Source organism: Rattus rattus, chromosome 2 (genome assembly GCF_011064425.1).
Source record: "Rattus rattus isolate New Zealand chromosome 2, Rrattus_CSIRO_v1, whole genome shotgun sequence".
Lineage (NCBI taxonomy): Eukaryota > Metazoa > Chordata > Mammalia > Rodentia > Muridae > Rattus > Rattus rattus.
In genome coordinates this window covers 166,600,116-166,618,857 of record NC_046155.1, presented here as the reverse complement: position 1 = coordinate 166,618,857, position 18,742 = coordinate 166,600,116, and the positions used below count along the sequence as shown (strand labels likewise).

General features: G+C 53.3%; 1 protein-coding gene across 2 annotated transcripts in view; it reads right to left on the bottom strand.

Annotated features, from left to right (window-relative positions):
• The window catches only part of Sipa1l3 (signal induced proliferation associated 1 like 3), an 83,550-nt gene that overhangs the window by 11,824 nt on the left and 52,984 nt on the right, over positions 1 to 18,742 (bottom strand). For both annotated transcript variants that reach the window (XM_032893991.1, XM_032893992.1), the window contains exon 14: positions 10,359 to 10,580. In XM_032893991.1, coding sequence (XP_032749882.1) covers positions 10,359 to 10,580 — 222 coding nt within the window. The remainder of the gene's footprint in view (positions 1 to 10,358; positions 10,581 to 18,742) is intronic.

Genomic DNA, 18,742 nt, shown 5'->3' with positions numbered 1-18,742 from the left:
ACTGACTGTGTGAGACTCCGGACTTAAGAGCCACTCTTCAGTTTGTGATTGCCTCCGAGGGAGCTGAGAGCAGGCCAATGTGTGTCCTGATGGGTATGCCAAGAGGATGGGTGGGCGGCAGGGCTCGTGAGAGCTGGGCGGGGGGAAGGTGAGCAGGTAGGTCCCTGATAAGAATGATGGGCTACCCCAGAAGTCATCACCCCTGCTTTAGGAACTCTGGGGTTTTCTGTCTCATCACATGGGATAACACTCCCCCATACCACAGGGTCCTGAGGTCAAACTGCTGTCACCCTATGCTTCCTGATCCAGAAGGTGGTGGGAAGTGGGCCACTGTCCTCCTCACTCTACATCATGCTGACCCACAGCTCTGTCCCCAGAGCATTCCAGAACTACCTCTGGGGTCCCTCGGCCACAGTAGACTGGGGCAGGGACAGGACAGGCTTGGCTCTCAATCACGCCCTGCTGTGAGCTCTCAGGTAAGCCCCATCACATCTGTGCTGCTTTAAATGAGGATGGCCCCCAGAAGCTCACAGTAGGTCCTTAGCTGGTGGAACTATTTGGAAAGGATTAGGACCTGTGTCGCTAGGGGTGGGATCTGAGGTTTTAAAAGACTCTCTGTTCCCAATGTCTTTCTGACTAGTGATTGTGTCTCGAGATGTGAGCTCTCAGGGTGGCTCCAGCACCAGGCCTGCCTAACCTGCTGACATGCTTGATGGTCATGGACGCTAACCCTCTGAAATGGTAGGCCCTGCATAAATACTCTCTTTACAAGTTGCCTTGGTCACAGTCTCTCTACAGCAATAGAAAGGCAAAGACGATGTCCACAGCTGGACAATGTCACGGCTCAGGGAGCTACTGTCAAGCACCCAGCTGGCCCCTGACAGAAGCCGATGTTTGGAACAGAGGCCCCGTGGGCTCTCAACTCTCTCCAGACCAGCCTGCTCCCCCATGGCTCCTTGCCTTCTACTCAGAAGCCCCAAGGGCCAGTGTGACTTGCAGGCCTCCTCTTGCCTCTGTTTGTGGCCTGGCTTCTGGCCTAGGACTGACAACCTGGGCTCTGACTTGAGTCCTTGACAGCAGCCAAGGCCTTGCGCTGGGCAGACAGCACCTTGCGCTGGGCCTTGGCGTGCTGTTTGTTCAGCATGCGCTAAGCTCTAGGCCCCTCAGGTTCCGCATGTGCCGGACGCCAGGTGCGAGCACACACCTGCAATCCGAACACTTGGGGGTGGGGTCAAGAATCAGGAGTTAAAGGTACTCTGTACTGAACCCGCGGCCAGCCTGGGCTACATAAAATCTTGTCTTAAAATACGAACTAAACCAAATGAGAGGCTGGAGAGAAGGCTCAGTGTTTGCTCCTCTTCCAGAGGACACAAGAGTTTGGTTCACAAGGCCTATGGTGGGCGGCTCACAACCACTTGTCACTCCAGCTCTAGGGAGTCAATGCCCTCATTGGCCAGCATATATGCACACAAACACATGTACACACAAACACACACACACACACACACACACACACACACACACACACACACACACACACAAAGTCAAGCAAACAAAAACCAAGCCACTCCTATGAACATAGGCTTGTTTTTGTTTTCTGAGACAGGGTCTCTCTCTGCAGCCCTGGATATTCTAGAACTTTCTGTGTAGCCACACTGGCCTTGAACATGTAGAGACCCGGTTTCCTCAGTCTCCAGAGTACTGGGATTAAAGGCACATACTGCCATACCTAATTTATTTTTCATTTTAATTTTTACATTTTATTTTATGAATATGTGTGTTTTGCCTACATGTATTTCTGGGCACTGTACTTGTGTACCTGGTACCTAGGAAGGCTGGAATTGTCAGCCCTGTGGAAAAGAAGTCAGCGCTCTAAACCGCTGGGCCATCTCCCCAGCCCTTATTTTGAATTAGTTAATTTCTCTGTGAAGATGGGATCAAACCCATGGCCTCACGCATGCTAGGCAAATACTCCACACCACACCACACCACACCACACCACACCACACCACACCACACCACACCACACCACACCTTGACCTCCCCTATCCTGCTTTTCCTTTGTTCTTCTTTTGGCTCTTTTGAGAGAGGATCTGTTATGTGGCTCAGGCTGGCCTGGGACACACTATCCTCCTGTCTCAGCCTCCTGAGTGCTTGGGTGAGCACATGAGTCACCACGCCTGGCTCTGACTGCCATGTTTATATCACAGACGGACTGAAAAATGAAAGACTATTGGGAATGTGGAACACGCCCACATTTGATTTAGGAAATACTTTGCTTACAGAGCATGGTTTCTGGGAGGTCTGAGGACTGATGGGTACCTCTCGGAGCAGGAGTCCCATTCCACTGTGGAGAGATGGGGCTCTCCCTTCTGAACTGTGAGTCTATTTTACCATGAGCATGGGTCATAAGCAGCCTAAAGCAGCCTAAAGCAGCCTAAAGCAGCCTAAAGCAGCCTAAAGCAGCCTGGCGCCTGGCCTTTATTGATTGTTCCTGGAGAAAGAGTCTCTGAGCCCAGCAGAGAAGCGAGATGTTTTGGGCTGCGGGAGTCTCTGAGGTCTGCATCTTCTTTCTGTTTCTCAGTGGCTGCCTGCCTAAGTCAACCTGCAGGCCTAGGGCATGTGGTCTCTGTCCCTTACAAGGAAGGAGTTCTCTGGGCAAATTAAAAGTTTACAGTTGAGAGGAGAGCAGGAAGAGGCAGAAGGACAGACAAAGCAAGTCTCCCACAAATGCTCTTCTGAGGGGGTGGAAGACCTCCCCTCCCCAACCTTGGAATTTTGGCTTTTCTCAGGGTCCTCAATGCAGGTTCCTCTGCTCTGTTGAGGAGCTGGTCTGTCTCAGTGTAGCTTTAATGGAGAAAGCAATCATCCAGCCTCCTCCTCTGGAAAGAGTGTAAAAACACCCATGCAATACACTGAAATGGGTACTATCTCATGGCTTAGCATGGATTTAAAAAACAAACAAAACATTTTTTATTTATTTTTGTTTGTTTTGTTTTAATTTTTTATAATGCTGAGGATGAAACCTAGGGCCATGATAAACAATTGTGTTCCCACTGAGCCACACCACCAGCCCCTCACTGAGGGATTCTAGGCAGGGGCTCTACCACTGAGCCACGCCCCCAGCCCCTCACTGGGGGATTCTAGGCAGGGGCTCTACCACTGGGCCACGCCCCCAGCCCCTCACTGGGGGATTCTAGGCAGGGGCTCTACCACTGAGCCACGCCCCCAGCCCCTCACTGGGGGATTCTAGGCAGGGGCTCTACCACTGAGCCACGCCCCCAGCCCCTCACTGGGTGATTCTAGGCAGGGGCTCTACCACTGAGCCACACTCCCAGCCCCTCACTGGGGGATTCTAGGCAGGGGCTCTACCACTGAGTCACGCCCCCAGTTCCTCACTGGGGGATTCTAGGCAGGGCTCTACCACTGAGCCACGACCCCAGCCCCTCACTGGGGGATCCTAGGCAGGGGCTCTACCATTGAGACATGTCCCCAGCTCCTCCTGGGGGGATTCTAGGCTGACCTGCTACCTTTAAGCTCCATCTTAAAATGCTAATACAAATAATTTCCTCAGAGAGAGGCTGGCTTCAACACTGCTTTTCTTCTTTGTCCAGCTCTCTGGCTGTTCTGATGCTGCTATGTATCTAAATGCTAAACACTGACCTGGTTGCTGTAAGACTAGCAGATCATACATACCAGCTTTTGTTATATAAACCTTGCCCCCTAAGTTATCCGTGATTGGTTAATAAAGATACCTACAGCCTGTAGCTGGGCAGAAGAGAGAAGAGAGGTAGGTGGGGCTTTGGTTCCCAGAATTGGCGGGGAGGCAGGGACAAAGAGGGGAAGAAGAGAGAGGAAGAAGAAGGAAGAAGTTGGCATGGGGAAGGCAGATTCTGAGTGCATGGCTATGAGGGCTGGCCTGCTGGGGTAGGAGCGGCCCAGGTAGAACATAGCAAGCAATACCTTGGGGTTATTGTCAGGGAAGTAGACAAAATCGCACAGAGGGTTGCTCTCTGCCCAGTTCTGGTGCTTGAAGGCTTATTATAAACACAGAGGTTTTGTGTTTTTGATTTGGGAACTAAATGATCTAAGGTGGGTAGAAGACCCCAAATACTATTCACCCCAACACTCTGGTCTCTAAGATCTAATGACCTTAGGGTTGGTGGCTATACCAGTCCCATGGGAAAGACACTCCATGGCTCTTAAGTGCAAGGCCAAAAGATGCGAAGGGAAAGGCACAGAAACACACCGCCGGTATCTGTGCTGACACACAAAAGGGAGCAAGGAGCCACAGAGGGTGCACATTCCCAGAACTGAAGTATGCAGGAGGCTGAGGCAGGGGGACTTCGAGTTCAAGGTTACCCTGTTCAGTGACAGTTGGGGGTGGCGGTTAAGAGAATCCGCTGCCCTCTCGGAGGCCCGCATTTGCTCTCCGGCACACGCACTGTGGCTCACAGCCACTGTTAACTCCTCTGCTTCTGAGCTGTGCAGGAGACAGGTGTGCAGGTGGTGCAGAGCAAGGGATGGCCACATAATCACGTGTACAGGGCCACTCACGCTCAGCACACGTCTGCAAGCCCAGCCCTTAGGGGAGAGAAGCAGGAGAGGGTGCCCAGGTCATCTTCAGCTACGTACTAAGTTCTGGGCCGACTTGAGAAGGGTTGGAAGGGAGCTCTGGGGCTGGAGAGACGGCTCGGTGGTTAAGAGCACCGGCTGCTCTGCCAGGGAACTCTAGTTAGATTCCCGGCACCCATGTGCAGGCCCACAAACTACAGTTTCGGTAGAGCCTGCGACTCCAGTTCCGGGGGCTCCGATGCCTCCTCTGGCCTCTACAAGCACTGCACACACGTGGTGTGCACACAGGCTGGCAAAAACATCCGTATACATAAAATGGTGATGACTTTAAAAACTGAAGAAGCAGAAGAAAAAGGAAGCTGTGTGGCGGCTTCCTCCTCCGGCAGACAGGGCAGGAGTTCAGGCAAGCACCGAGACAGGCGTGGCTATGCGCCATCCCAGGCATCTGCCCTCCAGATGGGGTGGCTCCCTTGGGACCAGGTTAATTAAGCTAATTAGTATGGCTGTCAGCCTGGCAGGGCTGAGGGTTCTGCCAACATGGCTGGCAGAGGCCAGTGGGAAGAGGTAGGGCCAGGCCTACTGTCTGTGGGTAGCTGGTGCCCAGGAGAGGCTCCTCTGGTTCTTTTCTGGGTGGCACTGAGCTGGAGTTGGGGGTTCCTGAGCCAGAGGAAGAAAGGAGCCTGGAAGCAGACGTCGACCACCAGGAGCCGGCACCCTCAGCCCACTGAACCCTCAATACCACTTCTGTGTCAGAAGAACTCTACTGTCGGCTGGGGAAACTGAGGGTGGCCATGCCCTCATGTGCTCTGAGTCACAAAGGGACTTCCTCAGCAGACAAGCAGAGCTCGGTGTGCTGGTCTGGGCCGTGGCCGGATGCTGTGTGTGTAACTGTGTGTATTCCTCAGGTAGCCATGAAGTATGGATTCCCACACCATCTCCACGTCCCTGGCGAGGACACTGATGTTTTTGGTTAAAACAAAGTGGTATGGAGCTTGGATGCGAACTTAAGTCGTGTGACCCACGGGGCTGCATTTGTAACCGCAGCTGCAGGCAGCAGCTGTGCTAAGACTGTCACCCCCTGTGGCCGCTTACTCTCCTAGGTCCTGGGATGCTCCCTGCTGCCAAGATTTTCTCCAGTCCCCTCCACGGTGCTGTGCGAGTGGTTGTCCTGACTCATGGATGCGGTGTTCATGCCTGGACCCCCAGCAGTGAGTACCCCTCAACAATGTTGCAGGCCCTCTGTAAAGGGGTCAGTAGAAGCTGTTCTAGGGGCCTCCTGTGCCTAATTCTCAGTCCCTGACAGGACCACTGGGCCTTATAAATCATGTCTCAGAGCGTACCGTGCGGTGGCTCTGAGGGGAGCGGGATCAGTGTGGCTGCACACTGGAGGACGGGCTCCAGCACGGCTCTAGCAACTTGAATTGTCCCTGGCCACACAGCCACCTAGCTGGGAGGTAGTGCCAGCCTTCCAGCTAGACCAGCCTTTGGGGTGGAGGAACCATGGATGCAGACGGTTCTAAGCAGAGAAGGCTGCCATGTTCTGGCCGTGTGCCTCTGGCACAGGGTGGCTTTCATCAGACACCCTGAAAGCCCTCATAGCATCCCTGTAGTAGGAACCACCACCCCATTTTAGAGGTGGACCCTGAGGTACGGCCAGTGGTGGGTCTCCCTCCCTTGCCATCCCTCTGGTGGCAGAGTGAAGGCAGAGCTGTTGGTCAGAGCCAGCGTGGTGTCCCTGTTGTGGCAGATGCTCAGGCCCTACAGCACAGGGCCTATTTCTCTCTAGCTCTCCAACCAGTGTGTGCTCCCCCCAAGATGTTTCTCTCAGAAGGGAGCACGCCATCTTCTATATGGTCCCCATGCTTGAGACTGAGAGATGAGATGCCCTTGGTTTGAGCCTTGAGTTTGCTGGGTCTTGTCTAGTTGGGGACCATGGTGCCTTTGGGAAATGGGGTAAGAGCAAGGCCCCTCTTGTGGGGTTGCCAGGAGGGTGTGGGGCGAGGGGGCAAAGCCTGGCTGACAGACCATGGTCCTTGTGAGCTATCAAGATTTACACAAGGCCTGCTGGGATTGTTGGAGACACTGAGTAGGCTCCTTAAGTTCCCTGGTGACCTTGTGGAGGGAAACTCCACAACACTGACAGGTGTGACAGATGCTATGACCAAGTAGCCCAGGTAAGAGACTCCGATTCTCCCGTCTCTGGGACGCAGAGCCCGCCATACCTGGTGACAGGCTGGCAAGGCAAGGTTTCTACCCCTAAGCCTGACCCCTAACAACAGTGTTGTATTTCAGTGACAGTGTCTGAACTCAAGGAATTTAGCCAGGAGTCAAAAATAGTGTTTTCTGAAAAACTGGGTTAGATGACTCAAGAGTCTCTCTCTAAGAGACAAGGTCATGATCTTGAGATGCTCAGGGAGAGTCTGAGTAAACAGCTCTGTGGCTGGGATGCGACTTAGCAGACAAGACCTTGCTTAGGACACACAAAGCTTTGAGGTTTGAGCTCTGGAAAATATAACATGCCCCTGTGCCACCCAGCAACTTTGTAAGTTGGGCCGGGAGGGATGTCCCAGTGGTTTTTTTTTTTCCGGAGCTGGGGACCAAACCCAGGGCCTTGTGCTTGCTAGGCAAGTGCTCTACCACTGAGCTAAATCCCCAACCCCTGGCCCAGTGGTTAAGACAAATTTCACTCTTGTAGAGGACCTGAGTTCAGTGTCTAGCACCCATGTGGTGGCTCAGAACTGCCTGTAACTCTAGTTTAGGGGATCCAACGCCCTCTTCTGGTCTTTATGTGCACCAGCATGCACAAAGCACACACACACACAATCACACAGGCAAACACCCATACACATAAAATAGATGAATCTTAAAATATAAAGCATTTAGTCAGTCTTTCAGATTTGAGATTTTAACAACTATATCAGTAGCCAGGCATGGTGGTGCACATCTGCGACACTAGCACTCTGGAGACAGAGGCAAGGCAAGTTTCTTTCTCAAAGGACTGGGGCTGGGGATGCAGCTCAGGGAATAGAACACTTGTCTAGTGTTTACAAGACCCTGGGTTCCATTGTCAGCACCAGGGGGAAAAAAGAGGTGTGTGTGTGTGTGTGTGTGTGTGTGTATGTGTGTGTTATGTGTATGTGTGTGTGTGTTTGTATATGTGTGTGTGATATGTGTATGTGTGTGTGTTTGTATATGTGTGTGTGATATGTGTATGTGTGTGTGTGTTTGTATATGTGTGTGTGATATGTGTATGTGTGTGTGTAGTGTGTGTGTGTTTGTATATGCGTGTGTAATATGTGTATGTGTGAGTGTGTTTGTATATGTGTGTGTGTGTTATGTGTATGTGTGTGTGTGGTATGTGTATGTGAGAGATCCGGATCATGGGTAGAGTCCTTGCCTAGTGTGTGCACTATACTGGGTTCAGTAAGAAAAAAACCAGTGTGAATGTGACTGTACCTAGAAACAGGGCCTCTGGGCAGCCATCAGGCTGAAATGAAGCCGCGGGGTGGCTGACAGTCTGGTAAGATTGGGGGACGGTGGCCACAGCCCCACCCAGAGGGAAAGGCCCTGTGAAGATGAAATGGGTGCTGGTAAGTGGAGCAGGTCCTCCTGCAAAGCAGAGGAGGCCAGAGGGGGCCCTGGAACAGACGGCCTCCCCTCACAGCCACCCATGGGAGACCCTGCTGAGCCCTCCAGAACCGTGAGAAGACATCTGCTTCTACAGTGCCAGTTTGTGTCCCTCAGTACAGTGGGCCTACAGAGCCACACACGGCAGGTGAGGCGGATGGGAGCTCTAGGCAGAGGGCATGATGTCCATGAGGAGGGGACAAGAAGACAGAAGGCACGAGAGGAGCCACAGCACACAGAGGAGCAGGTGAGGCTCTTCAGGGTTTGATCTTCTAGCTACATTGAAAAGGGGGGGAGGGGCTCTCGCTTAATGGGGTTGTAGAATCAAGTGAGATCCACGGCTAGTCCACTTACTGACCAAGCTACCCCAGTGTGTGCGAGGCGGGTCACAAGTGCCTGTGACTGAGACAGTGGCACCTGTCTTCCAGTGGGAGAAATGTGCGGTAGATCACAGTGAAGGGACACACACTGACAGTGGAGACTTGCCTGTCTGGGCTGGAAAGGCCTGTCTGAGCAGGTGGCATTAGCCTGAGACCACATGGAAGGAGACTGTCCCAGGACACTTAGAGGCAGTGCAAAGGCCCTGGGGGTGGGGTCGGCATGCATCAAACTTGAAGCCCAGCGTAGCTGGGGCAGAGTGAAGGATGGAGATATGAAACTGACCAGGCAGAACCCGGCAGGAGTCTGGGCAAGGAGGGTGGTACACGGCACATGGTACAGAGCATGCCCAGTGCATCGACCCTGGGATGGGGAGGGGCGGGGCGGGGCGGGGCAGCTGGAGACAGTAAGAAGGAGAGCGAATGACCAGATTCTAGTTTTCAGAGTCCCCTCTGGCTGTCAGTGAGACATGTGAACTGGATTTTCAGAGCCTGCCAACACCTCCAGGGACCATTTTCTGTCTCCTGGTGCTTCTCTTCCCCCAAGCTCTGTGTCACCCACGGATTTAAACAGCCCCATCCAGGTCAGGAAAGAAGGTGTTAAGAAGAACAGACGGAGGGGCCAGAAACTCCTCATCCAACAGACTGGGAGTTTGGATTTGGCTGTGTGGGCTCTGATCCAAGGGCCATCTCCTACTGCATGGAATCCTGAGCTCAGTCGCCTTATCTGTGAAGTGGGGAGAAGACTGTGTCCTCATGGAGGTGTTGTGAGCCTTCTATAAATGAATGCATTTAGAAAAGGCTGGAGACATGGGAATGGTGCTTGCCTCCAAACTGGAGGACCTAAGTTTGATCCCTGGGACCCACATGGAGGAAGGAGAGAACTGCCCTCTAAAAGGCAGGGGGAGTCTAGGCAGGGGCTCTACCACTGAGCCACACCCCCAGCCCCTCACTGGGGGATTCTAGGCAGGTGCTCTACCACTGAGCCACGCCCCAGCCCCTCCCTGGGGGATCCTAGGCAAGTAATCTGCTAAGTTATGCCCTAGTAACAAAGCCTTTTCTTAACTGCACAGCCCACTTCTCTCTTACTCTATACGGAGCTGGAGAGATGGTTCGGCAGTTAAAAGTGTTTGCTGTACAATCATGAGGACCAGAGTTCAGTTCCTGGCACCTATGTAACAAGCCAGGCATTTTGCCCATTCCTGCAACCCCAGCTCTGAGGAGAATCACAGTATCTTGCTGGATTCTAGTCTAACAGAGAATGTGGGAGACCAAGGTCCATGGAGAGACCTTGCCTCAGAGCGATAGGCAGAGAGGGACAGAGAAGGGCACCTGATGCATTTTTCTGGTTTTCACATCCACAAGCACATAAACTCACATAGAAAGAAATGAATACGTTCAAAGGCAGGCAGGCGGGCAGGCAGGCAGCTGGGAGAGGACTGGGCAAGTTAGAAAGTGAATGCCATGCAGGCCACATGACCCAAGTTCAACCCCTGGAACTCATGTAGAAAGATGGATGTTGGGGGACCCATCTAAACTACCAGCATGTCTACTCAGGGACGGGAGTGCTGACATACAGTCGCATGCTGCCATACTCAAATATATAGTTCCTTATTCACTTCCTGTCTGTCGTCCCAACTGAACTGTTAGTTCCCTAAGAACAGGGGTCTCTGTCACCCGTCTTGTTCACAGATATAAATCCTGGGTATAGAGCAGCACAGAGGGTCACCCTTTTCCTGTCCCAGGGAGAGACCCGGGTGGTCTCACGGTGGCACTTACTTCTTGCTTTCGGTGAAGGGGAGTGGCCGTGGTGGGGGCTCGTCTGCTCTCTTCCATCCCGTTGAGTGCTTGTTGTGTGCAGGCTGCTTGGAGAAGAAAGACTTGGGGACCGAGGTGGAGAGCTGGAAGGGGCTGCACTGGGAGAGCTGGGAGGGCCGGGGAGTCTCTGCACTGGTTGTTTTGTAAACCTGAGTCGGGTAGCCGGTCCTGGAACCCATGTCACTGCAGAAGCAAAGACAAACGTGTCGGTCAGTCACGCGACAGTTAAAGGGGCGCTGTTGATATAACCGCCTATTTACTGTCCCTGTGTGCACTGGGGTGGGACAGCTCTGTGGACCTGGCTCCCTCCTCCCACTCTGTGCTGAGGTTGTCGGGTTTGCACAGGAGGATCCACTGAGCTGGTACCCTCACCGCCTTATCTTGATGAACGGCTACAAGGAGCCTCCCGCTATCAACTGCACCCAAACTTTGGAAAGCCAACTGTGCCGGCAGATCAAATCTTTCTCCTGGTGATTGTTTTTGAGGAGGTCTCACACCCCTCCCGGGCTGGCCTGAAATGCACAGCCGTCTTCTTGCCTCAACTTCCCGAGGAATAACAGCAGGGGGTTATAGGTTTGTGCCACTATTTCTAGTTGTAAATTAACTTAAAATTTTTTTTTTTTTTTAATTCTTTTTTTCGGAGCTGGGGACCGAACCCAGGGCCTTTGCGCTTCCTAGGCAAGCACTCTACCACTGAGCCAAATCCCCAACCCCTAAAATTTTTTTTTAAAGATAGGAGCTGGGAGAAGTGTGCTCCGTGCCCCTCCAGTGGGCCTGAATTTGATTCCCCGCAATCGCCTGTAACTCCAGTTCCCAAGGGATGCCGTGTCTCTGGCCTCCACGAGAACCTGTAGTCACATGTGACAGTGACAGGCAGATGCACATATTTAAGAGTGTTCCAGGTCTGTCGTGGCAGCACTTCCTGGCAGGGCCAAAAGGACAGGGGTTCCAGATCATCTCTGGCTACATCCCTGGGGTTTTGGCCAGCCTGAACTACATCAGACCTTCTATCAAAACAATCCCCCACCGCAATACCCAAAACACCAGTGAAAACCACATCAAGGATGAACGTTTGTCAGACCCAATTTCGGATGCCCATGCTGGATCGCATGTGTCACGCTCCCAGAGTGGTTCGGGTGACTGGACTGTCCACGTCAGAGCAGCGTGCGGGGGCACTGGTTCTGCACGTGGCAGTGAGGGGAACGCAAGGATGCAGGAGTAAAACTGAACCCCACACAGAGGGTGCCAAGTAGAGAGGACGAGGCCACCTGACACCTCGGCTGCAGAGGCCATTGCAGAAAACCTTCCCTTCACTGTGGCGAGTGTGGATGAAGGCTTGGACTTTGCTTCCAGATGAGCAGGGCTGCCCGCATCCCCTGTGTGTGCTGGCTTTGTCCCTTCCCGCTAGTGAGTCTGCTTTCTCCTGAGAAATGTCCCACTGATGGCAATCCTGAGCTGCACGTGTATGGGGTGGCCTGTCCAGGGGCTATGGCCCTGCTTCAGCTAAGGCAGGACAGGGACATGGGGAGGTGCATTCTGCACTGGCGTCCTGTCTTAGCCACAGGCTGGATGGACATGGCCCTCTGGCTCCGTGAGGCTGTGCAATGTTACTGCTCCATCTGGGCTCTGAGGGGCTGGTAGGCGGGCCTGGATGGAGGATGGCGCACAGGAGAAAGCTGCGGTCCTGCCTTTGGGGGAAGAACGGTATTGGCCGGGGTGACAATGACAAGGGTGACCTCAAAGATCCTGGATACAGGCCTGGTTTTAAATATTTCCCACCTGTCACCTCGTACAGCACCGTCACTTCCTGCTACCAGTGCTGGGTTTCGGGTGGGGGCGCTGGGGCTGGGGGAGCCTAGGTAGCTTCTCTATAGTGACGCACGGGACCAAGGTTAAGAGGCCAGCTTCAAGCTTCCTTTGGTACTCGCCGAGGTCATCGGCAGGATAAAGGCGTAACAGACAGACTCGAAGCACAGCAGCAGCCGGTATTTCTGAACTCAGCTGTGTGTGTGGGCAGGGCCCATGCCAAATGCTTTAAATCCATGGCCTCGCTACGCACATGCCCTTGGCTGGACCACAGCTATCATACTGTTATCACCAAAGTCTGAGAGACAGGAACTCATGTATCCTAGGCTGGCCTCCTAACCCTCTTGCTTCTACCTCCTGAGTGCTAGGATTCCAAGTGTGTAGCACTGTGCCCAGTCTGGCCACCCATTATTGTCCCACCTGATGGAAGAAGGGAGGTTGGGTCTCAGCGACCAGGAGCCCAAAGGAGTTCAGTTAAATTGTGGCTATGCCCAGATAGCCCAGGGGGGAGGAGGGGACAGGCTGCGCTGCCTGGCTTGTCCCCACCCTCCTCTGTCTGCAGTGACCTGAGGGTCAGAAATGATGGGTCCTATGTCCATCGCTGTGTGCCACCTCCACCAAGTGCCACCCGCCAGCATTACAACCACTGTCTCTTCTACCTGCCTTCCCATTCTCCCCACAGTCACAGGGACCCCAGAACTCCTCGTAGTGCTGGCTCATGCAGACAGGCGGAGACCCCCACAGGTCCCACTCTATCTGCCGCCTCCTGTGTTCCTCAGTTTCTCCACTTGCCTGTCTTCTCTGTAGAAGTCACGTGATGCTATTCCTCCAATACCCAGGAATGTTTCTACTCCAGAGCCTTTGAACTGCCCCTCTGCCCACAGATCTTGGGCACCGCCTCAACCCCTAGAGTTCTAGGAAAATAGCCTGGGGTTTTTTTTCCCCCCTTGCTGACAGGTCTATCATGTGTGGTTCCAGTCTCCTGACACAGGCAGGGTGGGCCCCAGCAGACCCCCAGATTACCTTTTAGGGCTGTGCCCGAGATGGATCCCCAGACAGATCCGGAGACTGCTAGCGCAGCCCGGGGAGCAAAGCCACGTGCTTCCTGCCTGCTGGGAACGCCCAGCTGCGTCAGCTCCACGTGGAGCAGAGTCTCAGATCCCCCTAGCTGACTGACAAATTGCTCTGGAAACCAAGAGACTTTGGCATGTGCACTGCTTAGGGCCCAGGTAGTTATACGCCTGGGCTTGCTGGGCCATTCAGGTGCCCATGACAGGCGCCAGCACCTGGCAGGGGGCTTGGCCGTAGGGCTGCCATGACGAATGTCTGGGGTGGGGTGGGGTAGTGTCTGTGAAGCTGCTGAAGTTATGGACCTGCACGAGCAGATACAGGCTACGTGGGCTTTAAAGAAAAGAGCTGGGGCTGGGGGAAGGGGGTGGGGCCTTTCTGGGTGTGGCCGTGCACATCTTTTCCTGGCAGCTTCCACACTCTGCTCTCTCTCTCTCTCTGGTCTTCCTTTTAACAGCCTGTTTCTTTCAGGGAAAGACTGGAGTGCCCCACCTTCCCCCTAAAATTAAAGACTGATCTCACTATCTAGCCTAGGCCGGCCTCCATCTCACAGTCTTCCTCCTGCCTCTGATACTGTGGTTACAGGCCTGCCCCCAGAGTGACATTTAAAAAAAAATATTAAAAAAACCCCAAAACATCATTTTATGGGCTCAGCCCCCTTCTATGGCTCCCACACCCTCCAGGATCAGATCCTAGCAGCCAGTCACAGCAACGAGCCTGCTAGAGCAGGGCTCCTGCCCCCTGAGCTACTCTGATCTCCTGCCATGCTTCCCTGGGCGAGCCACCCCAGGGAAGCCATTCCCAGTGTCCTGCAAGGCAGGCCAGTGAGGTACTGGCACTGCTGCCGGCTGCCAGGACCCTTGTTTTCTCTGACAAATCAAGGCACTGCCTGCCTCTCTATTTTCCCCCTGAGCCTTGACTGCCATCTGTGTCTCACTTGGTTGTTGTCTGTCTGTTCATCTGTTTCCTCTCTGCATCAGAGTGTCAGCCCCACGAAGGAGGACTGGACTCTGTTCCCTGGAGCACAGAGGTATGGACGGCGCTGCCTGCCAAGGAGAGCTGGGCTGGTCCAAGATCCCCCTCCAGTCAGTGGCCAGTCCATGCTCCTCACGAACAGCAGTGAGCAGGAGCTCAGCCCTTGCCCATTCATTCCAGGCCTGTGCCATCTCTGAGTGGGTTCACCTCATTCTCCCTGGGACTCCACCCTCCGTCTTACCCCAAACACTGTTTTTTCAAAACCCAGATCAGGGGCCAGGGAGCCAGTTCAGCGGAGAAAGGCACCTGCCACCCAAGTCTGGTGACCTGAGCTTGATTCCTGTGACCCATGTAAGGGTGTAAAGAAGGACCTGACTTCATCAAGTCGCTCTGACGTCCTCACAGTGGATACACCATGCACACCGACCCACAATTAGAAGCAGCACACATCTGCCCATCTCCTCCTGCTGAAACCGTTCCTGGCTGTCTCTGGCCCTTAGGGTCAAACTTAGTAATTACTTAGAAATGGGGAGCCTGTATGATCTCCCTGGCCCCTTGGGCCTGTGCTCAGCAACGTGTGAGCTCACCCTCTTTCCCGGGTCCTAGCTCTTTGTACCTAAAGCTCCTTCTTCTGAGAAACTGCTCTATAACCCTACCTTTCTCTTCTGCTCTTCAAATTTGAGGCAAGTCTCACTGTGTGGCTGAGGCTAGCCCAGAAGTGACCATCCTTCTGCATCAGCCTCCAGATACACACACACACACACACACACACACACACACACACACACACACACACAATACAACACAAGCAGCCACATAGTGACACCAGCCTACAGACGCCAGCCAGCCTGCTCTGAGGATGCAGTTCATCCCTGACTTTGCTACCATTTGCCCTGTGTCTCCGTGGGGCCAGTCGGCACTGGCCCTCGCATGCACATACTTGCTCTTGAATAGATGGCGAGTGCTGGTTGGGTGGAGACAAGGCCGGGCTCCCGTGACAGGACTGTCCAGATAAGAGCCTCCCCGGTGTCTGGGTGCTGGGTTCAAGAACTATGCGGTCTTTTGTTGTCAAGGACCAGACCACGGTGGTGGATGCAGAAGGCTTCAGAACTAGTTGTCCGCTACCAGGGGCAGTGTGGTCAGCAGATGGCAGAGGTGCTTGGGGTCTCCTGAGATGGGGTCTGGTCCAAGCGGGTGACCAGTGACTGCCTTGGGGAATATGTACGTATCCGTGGAGGTGTGAAGAATGGCTGGGGGGGAAGAGCGTAGTGGGACAACACCGACAAATTGCTGTACTGGCTAGAACATCACCTTCACTTGTGAGTGGTGTGTGTGTGTGTGTGTGTGTGTGTGTGTGTGTGTGTGTGTGTGTGTGTGTTGTGTGACACAGATCCTCCTGTCTCAGCCTTCCTTGTGCTGGGATGATGGGTGTGGTATCACTACAACTGGCTGAATATGTTTCTTAAAACCATCTCAATGCTAACACTGTGGTGGCAACTAGGGGTACTTCCAGCACCTCAGAGGCAGAGGCAGAGGCAGAGGCAGAGGCAGAGGCAGAGGCAGAGGCAGAGGCAGAGGCAGAGGCAGAGGCAGAGGCAGAGGCAGGAGGATTACCATAAGTTTGAGTCCAGCCTGGTCTACATAGTTGAGTTACAGGCCAGCCAGAGTATGATCCAGTCTCAAAAACAGATCCTTTTCCCTGTCCTCCACCAGCACCAGCACCAGCACCAGCACCAGCACCAGCACCAGCACCAGCACCAGCACCACTGCCACCCTCTTTCCCCTGCCACCCACCCCCTGCCCACACACACACAAGAGGAGAGAAAGCAAAACCATAAAAGAAAGTCACTGTCCACAGGGTCCAGAGCAGTGTCTGTGAGATCGGGGGTGGGTGGGGGTGAGGTGGAGGGGGTAGGGGGTGGGGTGGGCTGGAAGCACTGCTGCCTCAGAAGGCAATGTAGAACCATTTAAGAGACAACATCTCCCTCCTCTTAGCACCCAGATCACCTCAGGCACCCCATTTTGGGAAATGCTGTTCCACACTAAAACCCGTTGCCTAGGAGAAAACTTCAGGAAGCAGCTTTAATGAGTAGATAAGAATGACTTGCAATTAGCATCAATTGTCTATATGCAAATTAAAGCTAGCAACCACCAGGGCCACTTGTACAGTGGGGCTCCCCCAACCCCCTCCACTTCTGGGTTTGGCAAATACTTCTCAGATATGGGGTAATTTGTTCCCACCCCCTGCCTCACCCACCATCCATGCCTGGCATTACTGCTGCCTTTATGTCATGGATTTCAAAACCCTACAAAAATTTTCTTTTCAGCGCTAGGGGTTGAACCCAGGACAGCTCCAAGGTGAGGCCTCTGGTTACACCTCCGGCCCCTGCTTAACTTGTTGCTGCTGTGTTTGTTCTGAAACAGGGTCTCACTAAGTTGCCCGGGCTGGCTTTGAACTTGTGATCATCCTGCCTCAGTCTCTCAATTAGCTGAGTTGACAGGCCTGTGCTACCAGGTCTAGCTCCCACCAATGTTCCAAGAACAGGGACCACAACAGGCTGGAAATGCCCTGCTATGTTCTTGTGTCCACGTCCGGGCACTGCTCAGTGGGCACAGTTCTACTTTTGCTCTGAGTGGTGACTGGTGTCAATCACCTGTGGGGGTGGGCCAGCGTTACCTGGGGCAGCACAGATCTCTGATTGAATGAATGAATGAATGAATGAATGAATGAAACAGTGAGGTCAGAAGTTGAAAACGACTTGTCTAGGAAGGTAGCCTAAGATAGCACCCTCATGCTGCCTTTTTCTCTGTTTCCATGGAAACCCTCCTGGGCTCCCAGAGTCAAGAGCTACAGAGATGGGGAAGCTGAGGACTCAGGCACTCCCAACATTGCTGGTTTTTCTTTTCTCTTTCCCAGCTCTCCTAGTTCTTGTGGTTCTGGGATTTGAACTCAGGGCCTCACAAATATTAGGCAAACATTGTGCTACTGTGCTACATCCCCAGTCCAACCATGATAGTTTTCAAATGTTAGAGACCCCGGGGGAAATCATGAAATCCTTCTAGCAAGGAGGAAGCTATGCTCCTCAGTTTACGACCGGAGCAGATCAAGGTGTGCAGCTAATGGGATTCACTGCTTAGAGCCCAGCTATTTCTATACAGAAACGCAGCTCTCTCCCATGTGAGCTTCTCAGAGCGTGGTCCTGAGACTGTGCCCGTCAACAGCTCACAGTGGGAGAGATGGCTCAGTGGTTAAGATCACTGAAGGCCTTTCCAGAGGATCCAGGCTCAACTCCGAGAGCCCACAGTGTGGCACAGAATCATCGGTAACTCTAGCTCCAAGGGATCTGATGCCCTCTTCTGGTGTCCTTAGAAGCTGGGCACACGTATGGTGCACAGACACATGAAAAGGGAGAAACAAAACAAAACAAAGAAACAAACAAACAGAACAACAACAACAACAACAACAACAGCAACAACAACAAAAGGAAAAGAATGAAGCCAGATATGGTGGCGTGCACCTTTAATCCTGGCATTCCTAAGGCAGAGGCAGTTGGATTGCTGTGAGTTCAGAGACGGCATGGGGAGCTCCAGGCCAGTTAGATCTACATGGTGAGACGCTGTCTCAACAGAAGTAAATTTAAAAAAAGAAACGAAACAAAGGCTTGGAGTTCTATAGTGGGTCACATGGGGTTCTATAGTGGGTCACATGGGGTTCTATAGTGGGTCACATGGGGTTCTATAGTGAGTCACGAGTGCACAGGCAAAGAGGCCAAGAAGCTTTTTCTCCCAGGAAGGCCCTGAGGTTTGCTGGAGGTCGTAGGTTTAGACCATCTGGGCAGTGAGGCTGTGGCCTCCAGAATCGTGTCAGTGGGCACCTCTACTGAACTCTGCCTCCCTTTCCCAGGCAGACTGCCCATTGCTTTCCCAGGAGACTAAGTGTGAGGGTTCGGCTGAGGTGTTTCCCTCTCTCTCCCCCACCTGCCTTCTTACCTGTGCTTCTCAGAGCGAGGTCCTGAGACTGCCATGCCCACCCACAGCTAAGAGCTTTAAAATAAAATGCATCCTCTTGCACCCCACCCAGGCTACCGAGGAAGAACTCAGGGTTGGGGGTGGGTTGATCAGGGGTGGGTTTTGGGACAATGGCTCTAAGCCAGAGGCTGGAGGCCAAACTGGACCTTTGGAGACCTCAGTTGCAGCTCGGGGTGGCTGGGGGAAGCATTTGCTTTCTCCACACAGAGGGGGATGTCAGAGATGCTCTAAGTCCCCTTTGTCCTCTGACCCCATCTTGAGACCAGAGAGCTACCAACACGTCCTGGAGACCTACGGAGCCACGCACAGCCTGCTCTACCCAACTGGGATGTTGTGTCGGAAGACTGTTCAGTCCCTACTTTTTTGACCTGAAAACACACTTGTGAGAAGATCTGAAACTCTTCACAGAGTTAGAACCATAGAGGGCAGAGAGAGGAGAAGACAGGGTCAGAGAGAACCAGAGACAT